The sequence below is a fragment of the Hyla sarda genome, chromosome 9 (assembly GCF_029499605.1).
Source record: "Hyla sarda isolate aHylSar1 chromosome 9, aHylSar1.hap1, whole genome shotgun sequence".
Classification (NCBI taxonomy): Eukaryota; Metazoa; Chordata; class Amphibia; order Anura; family Hylidae; genus Hyla; species Hyla sarda.
This window is the reverse complement of record NC_079197.1, coordinates 22,627,367-22,640,337: the sequence shown is the minus strand read 5'-3', so window position 1 is coordinate 22,640,337 and position 12,971 is coordinate 22,627,367. Positions and strand designations below refer to the sequence as shown.

Genomic DNA, 12,971 nt, shown 5'->3' with positions numbered 1-12,971 from the left:
TGCAAAAACAGCACCATTCCTGTCCACAGGTGGAGTCTGGTATTACAGCTTGGCTCCATTGAAGTGAATGGGACAGAGCTTCAGTACTACACACAACCTGTGAAATGACGCGGTGCTGTTTTTCTAATACTGGACAATGTGACCAATTATATAATCCCTTTACACATTCGGGAAAAAATAAAAAAATCAGCCGAACCACCTAATTTCTGCGGGTTAGGCTGACTGTCTATGTGTATTGGGCCTCCAGACTCTACCCTGAAAGAGGACGTTTGGGAGAGAACGATCAGGAATGTTGGATTTTAACTGCCTGATCCATTTTTGGGAGAGATAAGAGGAGTATGGCAGCGGCTTACCCCTCCTGGAGATGAGCGGCACTAGATCTGTTTGGCAGATACTTATTCTCTGTTAAAATGATACGCACATTTACCCCGGGGTGAAGATGCATGATAAAGGGGAAGTCAGATGAGAGGTGGTGGGTGATTAAATATTTGGCACAACAGGTAATTGTTCCTATGGATAGGGTCACATGTAACGGATCCGCAGTGTATTTTTACGCTGCGATCCGCCAATGACTGACCCTATAGTGTGCCTCCTGCTGTGTCTGCTCGTAGCAGCGATCCCCCGCTACGAGCAGATACACAGAGAAGTGCGAGTCGCCGTGCACATGTGCAGTGTACTCCGACATTGCGGCCGCTCTCGGCCTAGTTCAGGGAGCAGGGGGAGCTACCGCGATGTCTGAGTACACTGCGCATGCGTGCAGTGTCTCGCAGGTCCCTGTGTGTCTGCTGGTAGCGGCGGATTGATGCTATGAGCAGACAAAGCAGGCACAGCAGGAGGCACACTATAGGGTCGGTCATCGACGGATCCATTAGGTGTGACCCTACCCTAAAACTGCAAAGTTATCTGTATGAACAATCTACAGCAGTGGTCTCAAACTGTGGCCCTCCAGATGTTGCAAAACTTCAACTCCCAGCATGCCTGGACAGCCAACGGCTGTCCAGGCATGCTGGGAGTTGAAGTTTTGCAACATCTGGAGGGCCACAGTTTGACACCACTGATCTACAGCCTGAGCACTGCTAAGGGCTCTTTCATATTGTAGCTGGGCTCCTGTAAATGGGTAATGGAAAAACTGAGCAGAGAAAACAAAATAGACTATTTTTTTTTCTCCGCTGCCCCGATGGACCCTATTAAAATGAATAGGATCCGTCCGGACCCGGTGGTGTCAGTGCTTCGACCAGTTTTGGGTCTGTTCGGTGCAGAAAAAAAAAATTAAAAAGGGGTAATCCATTAAAAACCTTTTTCTTTATATCAACTGGCTCCAGAAAGTTTAACAGATTTGTAAATTACTTTTATTAAAATCTTAATCCTTCCAATAATTATCAGCTGCTGAAGTTGAGTTGTTGTTTTCTGTCTGGCAACAGTGCTCTTTGTTGACATCTCTGCTTGTCTCGGGAACTGCACAGAGTAGAAGAGGTTTGCTATGGGGATTTGCTTCTAAACTGGGCGGTTCCTGAGACACGTGTCATCAGAGAGCACTTAGACAGAAAAGCACGACTCAACTTCAGCAGCTCATAAGTACTGAAAGAATTAAGATTTTTTAGTAGAAGTAATTTACAAATGTGTTTAACTTTCTGGAGTCAGTTGATATATAAAATTATTTTTTTTCCTGGATAACCCCTTTAAAAAGAGCCATATGGACCAAGAAGGGGACAGAGCACAACGGCCTTGTGAACTTATCTAAACAACAACAAAAAACGTGGTCACAAATGGCAGGGGGTGCTCAACCCCAAATGCAGTTGTGCATTTATACTGGGGGAGCAGATCCTGCCCTTGTAGTTCGTTGCTAGGGGCGATCCCCAGCATAAAAATGCATACAATGGAGGATGCCTTCAGGGGACTACAAGTGCCATGATAGAATCCTACACCAGATAAACGGTGTGGATGTGTAACAATTAGAATAATACAATACAGGAATATGGGTGCACTACTGTATTAGACGTATACAATGACATTGGCTAATCCCTCAACACTGATGTTCAAATTGAGACATTCGCCAGTGTATCCTTATATGAAGGACATACCAGAGCCCGCACACCAACGCCAAGGTTTCTAAAATGGCGCGGGACCTAACGCTAACCTACCTGTGCGTAATAAGCAAAAACCAGGGGCCAGTGGGCAATTACAGTAGCATGTGTGCTCAGTCACACCGGAGGGAACTGGGAGCAGGCTGCATGTCGGCCTAGTGCTGCTGTAATTGCCCAATGGCCCCTGGTTTTTGCTTATCACGCACAGGTAGGTTAGCGTTAGGTCCCGCGCCTTTTGAGAAACCTTGGCGTTGGTGTGCGGGCTCTGGTATGTCCTTCATATAAGGATACACTGGCGAATGTCTCAATTTTAACATCAGTGTTGAGGGATTTGCCAATGTCATTGTATACATCTACCACAGTAGTGCACCTAAATTTCTCTATTGAACTTAGTCTAATGCAGAGTTTCCCAACCAGGGTGCCTCCAGCTATGGAAAAACTACAACTCCCAGCATGCCCGGACAGCCTTCGGCTGTCCGGGCATGCTGGAAGTTGTAGTTTTGCCACAGCTGGAGGCACCCTGGTTGGGAAACTCTGGCCTAATGGATATACGAGCTTCTACCACAGTGACAATGGGAGTATGGCGGCTCAATGGTTTCAGCTGCTGCCTAGTGTCATGCCCTACTCCACAATACGTCATGCCTGATGAAGCTGCGCATGCGCAGCGAAACGCGTTGCATCTAATAAATCCATTGATTTTACTTGGCTGCCTGATGGTTCCTCTCTGCGCCAGACAAACTCCTGACTCCCTGGTCATTCGGTTTTGATTTTACTCCACAATACGGCAGGCTATTGGTTTTGTGGTTGACAGAGGGTTTTGATATACAGCAGGGATTATATATACACGTATCTCTACACTTTAACAAGACATCGCATTTGGTTTCTTTGTGGTCAGAGAAAAACCACAGTTTAACCCTGTACAAACACATGTGCGGTCACCAATGTTTGTCAGACAAAAATCAGAGGGGGGTCAGTGAAATGTAGGTTTTTCGATTTGCTTTTGGTGGTATAAAGCAGCAGGTTGCAGCCCATAATTCTGGCCGCAGTGTCATATTGAGACGTCATGGAGTCATAGTCTTTCTATAAGGTTTTCACCACACTACAACTTGCTGACACCCCCCCCGGAATGGCTGTCTGAGAAATCAGGGAGACTCTCCAGACTAACACAGTGGATGGCCATCGATCTGGCCCATTTGTGCCAACTTGAGGGTATGATCAAACTACTGAATCTCCGATCGAAAATTGTGCTGTACTGATCTAGCATTCGAACTGCAGAATTTCAGCGGAAAAAAAATTCTGTAGCGGAAGTTAACATGCGGAAAGAACGAACATGTTCATTCTTTCAGCAGAATTACGAGTGGACTGCATTGCCGTCAATGGAGACGGAGCAGGTCTGCGGGGTCCTAGGCCGCTTAGACAGAATCTGCAGTGTGAACATAACCTTCGGGCAGTGTTTCCGTAGCAGGGTTCCTCTAGCTGTTGCAAAACTACAACTCCCAGCATGCCCATTAGGAGTCCCCCTTAGCTGACATTTATAAACTCTACTGTGGGAAAACCTCATCAGGGAAGACCTCTTTCAAAATGGCGACAGAGAAGGTCTATTTTGTGAAAAAGCCGAAGCATTTTGGCGATGGGTTCTTAGATGGAATCTCTGACACGGAATATCTTTTGGGGGGAGATTCCGCAATATAAACATACCCCTAGGGCAGTGTTTCCCAGCCAGAGTGCCTCCAGCTGTTGCAAAACTAGAACTCCTAGCAGTCCTGGACGAATTCCCTGAAAGCTGAAATTTCATGCCCCATTTATTTCAATGGGTTTCTGCTGCCGAATTACGCAAAATATAAGACTGGTCTTATATTTTTGCGGAATGTGGAATATCCACGGTGGAGTGCCCGCCGTGGAAATTCTACTGTCTGAATGAGACTGCAGAATCCCATTGAAATGAATGGGCAGTAAATTTTGGCGGAACTTCCTGCACAATTCTTCTACGGAATTCCGCCATGTGAACATAGACTTAGAGTATGTTCACACTGTGGAAAATGTGAGGAAGAGCTTAAATCCTCAACTTCTACATGTAGAAACAAGTGCGGACTAAGTCATTTGAGGCAGATTCCACACACAATTTAATCAGTTCTATTAAAAAATCTTAATCCTTCCAGTACTTTTTAGGGGCTGTATATTAAAGAGAAATCCCAAAAAAATATTTATTTCCTCTGATGTCATGACCACAGTGCTCTCTGCTGACCTCTGCTGTCCATTTTAGGAAATTTCCAGAGCAGGAGAAAATCCCCATAGCAAACATATGCTGCTCTAGACAGTTCCTAAAATGGACAGCAGAGAGCACTGTGGTCATGACATCAGAGGAAATACATTTCTTTTTTGGATTTCTCTTTAGTATACAACCCCTAAAAAGTACTGGAAGGATTAAAAAAATTTTATAGAAGTAATTTACAAATCTGTTTAACTTTCTGTCACCAGTTGATTTAAAAAAAAAAAAAAAAGTTTTCCACGGGAGTACCCCTTTAAAGCCCCATTGATTTCAATGGAAGGTCCGGACACCTATTTATTTCCTATAATGTGGACGGAGTGTATCCTAAAAATTGCTACCCATTAAATATACATGGATCAAAGCAAAACAATTCTGGTATCACAGAAGACAAACAAATACATGTTCTGGAATAGGAAGCACAAAGCCCAGCAGAGAGCAAGCGCGTCTCACCTCGGCCTTGTACATGCGGATGAGGCCTTGGTTGACTTTAGACCATGTGGGCACGGCACTGATGTTCCATAGCTGGTTGGAGTGTTCTGCAAAAGGGCCGGTCTTCATCTGTAGGAGAAACAATGATCAGATCGGAAGACATTACAATATATCTACAATTATGGACATGTCCCCTATTAATAATAACAATGCCTTGCAGAACATATGTGAACTAGATGCCATTCTCGTCTCACCAAAGGGGAATTTTCCCTTTCAGGTGCCTTTTAAACCAGCTCCTGAAACATGTCCGAATGTAACATCACCGTGGGGGGTTGACTGACCACAGACCACCATAAATTCCTGGAATAAAGGGCTTCTGCCTCTAAAACCTCTATAGCATAGCTCTTCTCTTACTGGGCACATCCTACAAAGCACCACTAAAATCAATGGCCTTCTAAAGAAGCACTGCATTATAAAGTGCTGGCATCAGCACCATCTGCCATACTACTAGGAGAGATGGGAAGGCGCATATATATATATATATATCTATATCTATCTATCTATCTATATATATATATATATATATATATATATATATATCTTTTTTATTATTATTTATTTATTATCATTTAGTTATTTATTTATACACACATATTATATATTTTAAATATATACACTTTATATATATATATGTGTGTGTGTGTGTGTGTGTGTGTAAATAAATAATTATATTATATGTAAATAAATAAATTATATATATATATATATATACACACACACACATCTATCTATCTATCTATCTATATATATATATTAGTTGCATTGTCTTCTCTGGAGCTGGAGCCCTTTTTTGTATCACAGTCCCAGGTTTCCCAGCACAGGATGAGAATTCCCTTCCTGAATAGGCCTGTAAAACTCTACTTAACAGGTCCTTCCCTCCTTTTGTTATAGATGTTTTACTGGGTATCTGTGATGTATTGTTTGTGTCCTTCCTCGGTTTATTCGACCCTATTTGTAACTCCCATAGACTTGTATGTAAAGATCCATGCGCATACACAGCCATTTCTCTGTACAATCTACTTGGATCAGACAGCCCGGTAAGTTGTCTTCCTTATGGTGGGAAAACCTCACCAGGGATGACCGCTTTCAAAATGTGAACCCCCCCCCTCCCCGGGGTGATCAGCTGATCATCCCAGATCCTGCCCTTGGCAAGCTATAGACAACACAGAAAATATATATATATTACATGACGGCCATTCAGATACACTGTCATCCATGTAAGGCCGGGTTCACACCACGTTTTTGCAATACAGTTCCTGTATATGATTTCAATTTGAAAACCGTACGGAACCGTATTGAAAACCGTATGCAGTGACTCTCCATTGAAAACCGTATGCCAAACGATGCATCAGGTTGTGTCCGTTTTGCATCCTGTAAGGTTTTGTCACTATTTTTCCCGTACCCAAAACCGTAGCCTACCACGGTTTTTGATCCGGGTGGAAAAAAGTATTGAAACGTGTGTGTGTGTGTATATATATATATATATATATATATATATATATATATATATATAAATAAAAATTATTATTTATTTATTTTTTTTTTAACATGGGAGTCAATGGGAACCGTATGTGCGTACGGTTCCATCCGTTTTTTCACCATACGGTTTTTGACTTTGCTTGAAATTCTGAAAAAAAAAAAACTGTGCAAACAAGTGAAACTTTATTCATAATGGAGTGAAAAGTTAACAACGTGTATGTTTTTTTTCTTAAAAAACGGATGCAACCGGACACCATTTTTCAAACCATATACGGTTTTGAACCGTATACAGATAAAAATTTGTATACACGTTTTGATACAGTTTAGTCAGGTTTTGAGAAATCCGTTTTTTTTTTTTGTTTTTTTTTAATCAAAAACCTGATACAGGAACTGTATCCTGATACACGAACCTAGCCTTCCAATAGGAACTTTAATAAAGTAGGTTTTGCTGCGTTATGATTTAGTTTGCCTTTGCAACCATTTTTCTGCAACCATAGACCAATGTTTCCCAACCAGCGTGCCTCCAGCTGTTGCAAAACTACAACTCCCAGCATGCCCGGACAGCCTTCGGCTGTCCGGGCATGCTGGAAGTTGTAGTTTTGCAACAGCTGGAGGCATGCTGGTTGGAAAACACTGGTCTAGATTAAAAATAGAATACAATGCAGTGTATAGAGCTCGTATGCAGACCTATGGATCTCCATGGTGACAGACTACAAACAAACTCTGTGTAGTCTGATCCTGCAGTCATGTGCTCTTCCTTTTCTCCCCGACTTTTCTACTTTCTGTAGCCTAATAAAGAAGGGGCACAAAGAGCAACTACAGAGATAAATAGGTCTGTATAGGATCAGTATAAACAAAACAAGAGACCAGCTTGCAAAGTTGCTTTAAGTTTTTTTTAATTCATATTCCCATACTAAAAAGAGCATAAAACAATATGCATGCAAAGACGTTGGCCGTCCGGGCATGCTGGGAGTTGTAGTTTTGCAACAGCTGGAGGCACAATGGTTGAAAACACTGGTCTAGATTTAAATCGGATTAAAGGTCACAAAAAAGTGACTTTCAAGACCAGTGTTTCCCAACTGGGGTGCCTCCAGTGGTTGCAAAACTAGAACTCCCAGCATGCCTAGAGTTGTGGTTTTGCAACAGCTGGAGGCGCCCTGGATGGAAAACACTGTTCCAGACAGTGGTAGGAGGCGCTGTATGTGAGTAGTCGTTCCACAAGCTTAAAGGGGTATTCGGCTGCCCTGCTTCTGGAGTTCCGCTCCCCAGCGTCCGGAAGTTTATTGTTCCGAACACTGTGTTCAGGGCCGCCCCTCGTGACATCACACCCGCCCCCTCAACGAAAGTCTATGGGAAGAGGGCGTGACGGCCGTTGTGCCCCCTTCCCATAAACTTTCGTTGAGGGGGCGGGCCTGAACACCAAGCCCGCACACAGCGTTCGGCACAATTAACTTCCGGATGCTGGAAAGCGGAGTACCCCTTTAAAATGGTTACTAAGAAGTAATACACTGAAAGGACTGGACTCTTGATGAGGCCTTTTATTTAATGCAATATATGGAGCAAAATAAAAAAAGAAAAAATTTTTTTTTAAATCTAATCAGGATTTAAGAGAGTCGTTCGAGAGTTAGAAAAAAAACAAAAAAAAAACAACCATTACTCACCTCCTATCTCCCCAGGGCTCCAGCACTGAGGCTCCGGCAGTCTTCTTCTGGTCTTTATTCACATGCAGCGAGTGATGAGCAATCCTTGGCCTCAGTGATCATGTGACGTGTTTACCGATACCCCTGCTGAGGCCTTTCAGTACAGCTTTTCCCACTTTATTCATTCCTTTTGCTACTTTTTTGCCCACCCAGACGACCCCTTTAAAGGGGTATTCCAGGCTAAAACTTTTTTTATATATATATATCAACTGGCTCCGGAAAGTTAAACAGATTTGTAAATTACTTCTATTAAAAAATCTTAATCCTTCCAATAGTTAATAGCTTCTGAAGTTTTCTGTCTAACTGCTCAATGATGATGTCACGTCCCGGGAGCTGTGCATGATGGGAGAATATCCCCATAGGAGCTGGACAGCTCCCGGACGTGAGTCATCAGAAAGCAGTTAGACAGAAAACCGCAACTCAACTTCAGAAGCTAATAACTATTGGAAGGATTAAGATTTTTTAATAGAAGTAATTTACAAATCTGTTTAACTTTCCGGAACCAGTTGATATATATATATATATATATATAAAAAAAAAGTTTTTGCCTGGAATACCCCTTTAAGTCCCACTATATGTGTTCAATGTTTAGTTTGCATTGACTCCCCTGTAGTGAAGTTACCTGCAAGCTACAATTGATCTAGAGCAGTGTTTCCCAAACGGGTTACCTCCTGCTGTTGCAAAACTACAACTCCCAGCATGTCCGGACAGCCTTCGGCTGTCCGGGCATGTTGGGAGTTGTAGTTTTGGAACAGCTAAAGGCCCATTGGTAGGAAAAAAAACTGGTCTAGATTTAAAAAATATAATACTATGCAGTGTATACACCCCCTATGCATCTCCATGGTGACAGACTACAAACAAACTCAATGTAGTCAGATCCTGCAGTCTACCCGACATTTTTTGGGGAAAAGCTGCTATAGAGAGACAGCATAATGGAGAAAAGTATAATCACAGCCGGAATTTTATTCGGTCTGTAATAGCATATACACCAATAGGACAGATTGGGGGAACCAGGCTATACCCACAGACATGACAAAGCCCATGGAATAAGACCTATTACAGCTCCTGTAAGGCTAGGTTCAGACTACGGAATCTCCGGGCAGAAAATTTCCGCCCGGAGATTCCGAGTGCGGCCAGCGCTGACTGAATCAGTCGGCGCTAGGACCGTGCGGACACTGCAGTCTCCAATAGACTGCAATGTGTTCCGCGCGGATTTCTGCCTGAAGAAAGAGCAACCCCATTCTTCAGGCGGAAATTTCCAAGCGGATTTTCCGTTCACAAATTCCGCTTCACAAATTCCGCAGTGTGAATTTGTGAACGGAAAACCCATTCATTACACTATACATTTTAGCAAGCGGAATTTCCGCCTGCAAATTCAGAGAGGAATTGCAGGCGGAAATTCCGTAGTCTGAACCTAGCCTAAGAGTGGTAATATCTTGCAGAATGACAAAATGCTTTGTACTGGATACAGTTTCTCCTTTAGTTGCGCGCCAATCTTATAGGCCAAAATGTGCGTGGAATCTTATAGGCCATGCAAGGGCCACTGGGAAAGAGAAAAAAAAGCAAAGCAGTTTTTCTTCTAGAAGGGACTTTACTCTCTGGCGCCACCTAGGTAGTAGAGGTAGAGTCCCGGCCAGTTAATGATCGTCCCTTTTAAAATAAATAAATAAAACTAAAACAGAACTATAATGCATTTTTTAATCTTTAGTTTGCTAAAACAATGCCACTCTTGTTCATAGGCTGTGTGTGGTACTGCAGTTTTCAAATATCTATACAACTGAGCTGCAATAGTGCAGACGGCCCATGAAGAAAGAAGGCGATGTTTTGAGAATAACGCATATGGTTTTTTTTTTTTGCAGAAACACGGCCACTCTTTCCATGGCCTGTGTGTGTTACTGCATCTCAACTATTCACTTGAATATAATGGAGCTGCAGTACAGCAGGCAGCCCATGGATTAAGGTGGCGCTGTTTTTGGAATAACGCATATGTTTATTTTATTTTTTTTTGCAAAAACACCATTACTCCTAACCATGGGCTTTGCTTTGTACCGCAGCTCTAATCTTCTCATTGAATACATCTGAACTGCAATACCGCAGACAGCCCACGGACAAGAGCGGCGCCATTTTTTTTAATGAAGCTCATTTTGAGCTCTAATCTCATCGAATACAACTGAGCTGCAATACCAAAGACAGCCCACGGACAAGAGCGGCGCCATTTTTTTTTTTTTTAAATTAAGCTCATTTTGAGCTCTAATCTTCTCATCGAATACAACTGAGCTGCAATACCTCAGACAGCCCACGGACAAGAGCGGCGCCATTTTTTTAAATTACGCTCATATTGAGCTCTAATCTTCTCATTGAATACAACTGAGCTGCAATACCAAAGACAGCCCACGGACAAGAGCGGCGCCATTTTTTTTAAATTAAGCTCATATTGAGTTCTAATCTCATCGAATACAACTGAGCTGCAATACCAAAGACAGCCCACGGACAAGAGCGGCGCCATTTTTTTTAATTAAGCTTTTTTTTATTTTTTTTGCAGAAACACTGCCACTCTACTGCAGGTATATTTTTTTTTCTTTCCTAATCCCATAGAGTGAATATCCTATAAAGCCGCCATGATTAAAACGTTCTGCCTTTCAATATAGGAGGGGGGGGGGGGGGGGAACGCACATAGCAAGGACATTGCTGGGTGTTTGTCAGCTCCACAATAAAGTTACACCAGGTTGTAAAAACAACCACACTTCCGCGAGGCGAAGAGCAGCGTGGCTAAAATAGCCAGAAAGCGGAGACCGAGTGAAAAACAACCAAAAATTAAATAAAATAAATAAATTAAAAGAAATTAAAAAAAAAAACAGCGCAGGGGGAAAAAATATAAACTTATAAAAAGGAAAAAAAAAAAAAAGAGAGAGAGAATACAGAGAGAGAGAGAGAGATCATGAGAGACGGCAGGAGAAAAAAAAAAAATAAAAAGAGCCTGAGACATCACATGATGGAGCGAGAGGGAGAGAGCCAATCCTGCAGTAACCTCGGGGGAATTGTATGAGTCAGAGAAGCCATATTGAGCAGGAAATTACTCACAGGCTCTGCGTTCCTGACTCTGCTCTCCCCAGAGAATGAGCCTTTTGTAAATGGTTCCTCAGTCAGTAAGAGGAGGGAGGACGGGGGGAGTAAAGGGATAGATGAGAGCAACCCCTTCCTGTCAGTTCCTTCCCTTCCAGCAGAAACCTGAACCCTCCCTTCGCTAGGAAAAAAAAAAAGAAAAAAAAAAAAATTCTCCTCCAAATTTAGAAGGGCAGATTGAAGCGGAGCCTGTGCAGGCAGAGGGGAGAGCGCGGCACAATGCTCTGCGCCTTTCAATTACCGCTCATCTCTCTCTCTCCTTAAGTCAGCATGGCTCATTCCAAACTTCACTGATCTCATCCTTTGTGGTGAAAGCTGCGCTTTTATTAACCCCTAAACCCCCATCCGAGATCCAGGCATGTATGTGTGTAGAAGAGGAGGGTGGGTGGGTGGGGGGGGGGGGTTGGGGACAGGCGACGACTGACAGTAAAATCCCTTTAAGGGTACGTTCACACGTACAGGATCCGGCGCAGGATTTGTAACTGCAGATTAGAAGCGGTGCTCAGTCACTGAAATCTGCAGCAGAAAATCTGCGTATGTGAGAATGTACCCGAAAAGCCGCGCGTGTGAACTATAGAAAGTCTATGATGCAAGCAGGTTAAGGGGGAGATGTTACATAGCGTTCTTTTCGCGCCGTCCTAGAGGCGTACGGAGATGGAGCCTGTGATGCGATTTAACGGCACCCTTCCCTGGACCCCAGATGTGCATGAATAGAGACCAATATACCCTCTCCCCTGTGAAATAAGCGAATGCGCTCTATAAAAGTCACTGTAAAATATTTATTTATTTCCCCCAAATGCTTATCAAGGCATGTTTCCCAACAGATGTGCCTCCAGCTGTTGCAAAACTACAACTCCCAGCATGCCCGGACAGCCAAAGAGTTGTAGTTTTGTAAGGCTGCTCTATAGAGATGTGCTGTCTGTGCATCCCTATTCTCTGTAAGCCAGTGTTTACCAACCATGGCTCCTCCAGCTGTTGCAAAATTACAACTCACAGCATGCCCGGACAGCCAAAAGCTGTCCGGGCTTGCTGGGAGTTGTAGTTTTGCAATACTGCTCTATAGATATATGCTTTCAGTACAGGCTTCTTCCTCTTTAATGCAATGTTTCCCAACCAGAGCGCCTCCAGCTATTGCAAAACTACAACTCCCAGCATGCCCGGACAGTCAAAGAGTTGTAGTTTTGTAAGGCTGCTCTATAGAGATGTGCTGTCAGTACATCCCTATTCTTTGTAAGACAGTGTTTACCAACCATGGCTCCTCCAGCTGTTGCAAAACTACAACTCCCAGCATGTCCGGACAGCCTAAGGCTGTCCGGGCTTGCTGGGATTTGTAGTTTTGCAAATGCTGCTCTATAAATATATGCTGTCTGTACAGCCTTCTTCCTCTTTAGAGCAGTGTTTACCAACCAGTGTGCCTCCAGCTGTTGCAAAACTACAACTCCCAGCATGCCCGGACATCCCAAGGCTGTCCGGGCTTGCTGAGAGTTGTAGTTTTGCAATGCTGCTCTATAGATATATGCTGTCTGTACAGCCTTCTTCCTCTTTAGAGCAGTGTTTCCTCCAGCTGTTGCAACACAACAACTCCCAGCATGTCTGGACAGCCTGAGAGTTGTAGTTTTGCAACACTGCTCTATAGATATGTGGTGTCTAAATATCCCTCTATCTTTACAGAGGAGTGTTTCCCAACCAGGGTGCCTCCAGCTGTTGCAAAACTACAATTCCAGCATGCACGGACAGCCCAAGGCTGTCTTGCCATGCTGGGAGTTGTAGTTTTTCATTGTTGCTCTAGAAATATGTGCTGTCAACAAGTCACCCTTCCTCTATAGA

General features: G+C 43.3%; 1 protein-coding gene across 2 annotated transcripts in view; it reads right to left on the bottom strand.

Moving 5' to 3' along the window:
• Nucleotides 1–12,971, bottom strand: part of PTPA (protein phosphatase 2 phosphatase activator) — a 78,656-nt gene that overhangs the window by 18,533 nt on the left and 47,152 nt on the right. For both annotated transcript variants that reach the window (XM_056538777.1, XM_056538778.1), the window contains exon 9: nt 4,804–4,911. In XM_056538777.1, the coding sequence (XP_056394752.1) occupies nt 4,804–4,911 (108 nt within the window). The remainder of the gene's footprint in view (nt 1–4,803; nt 4,912–12,971) is intronic.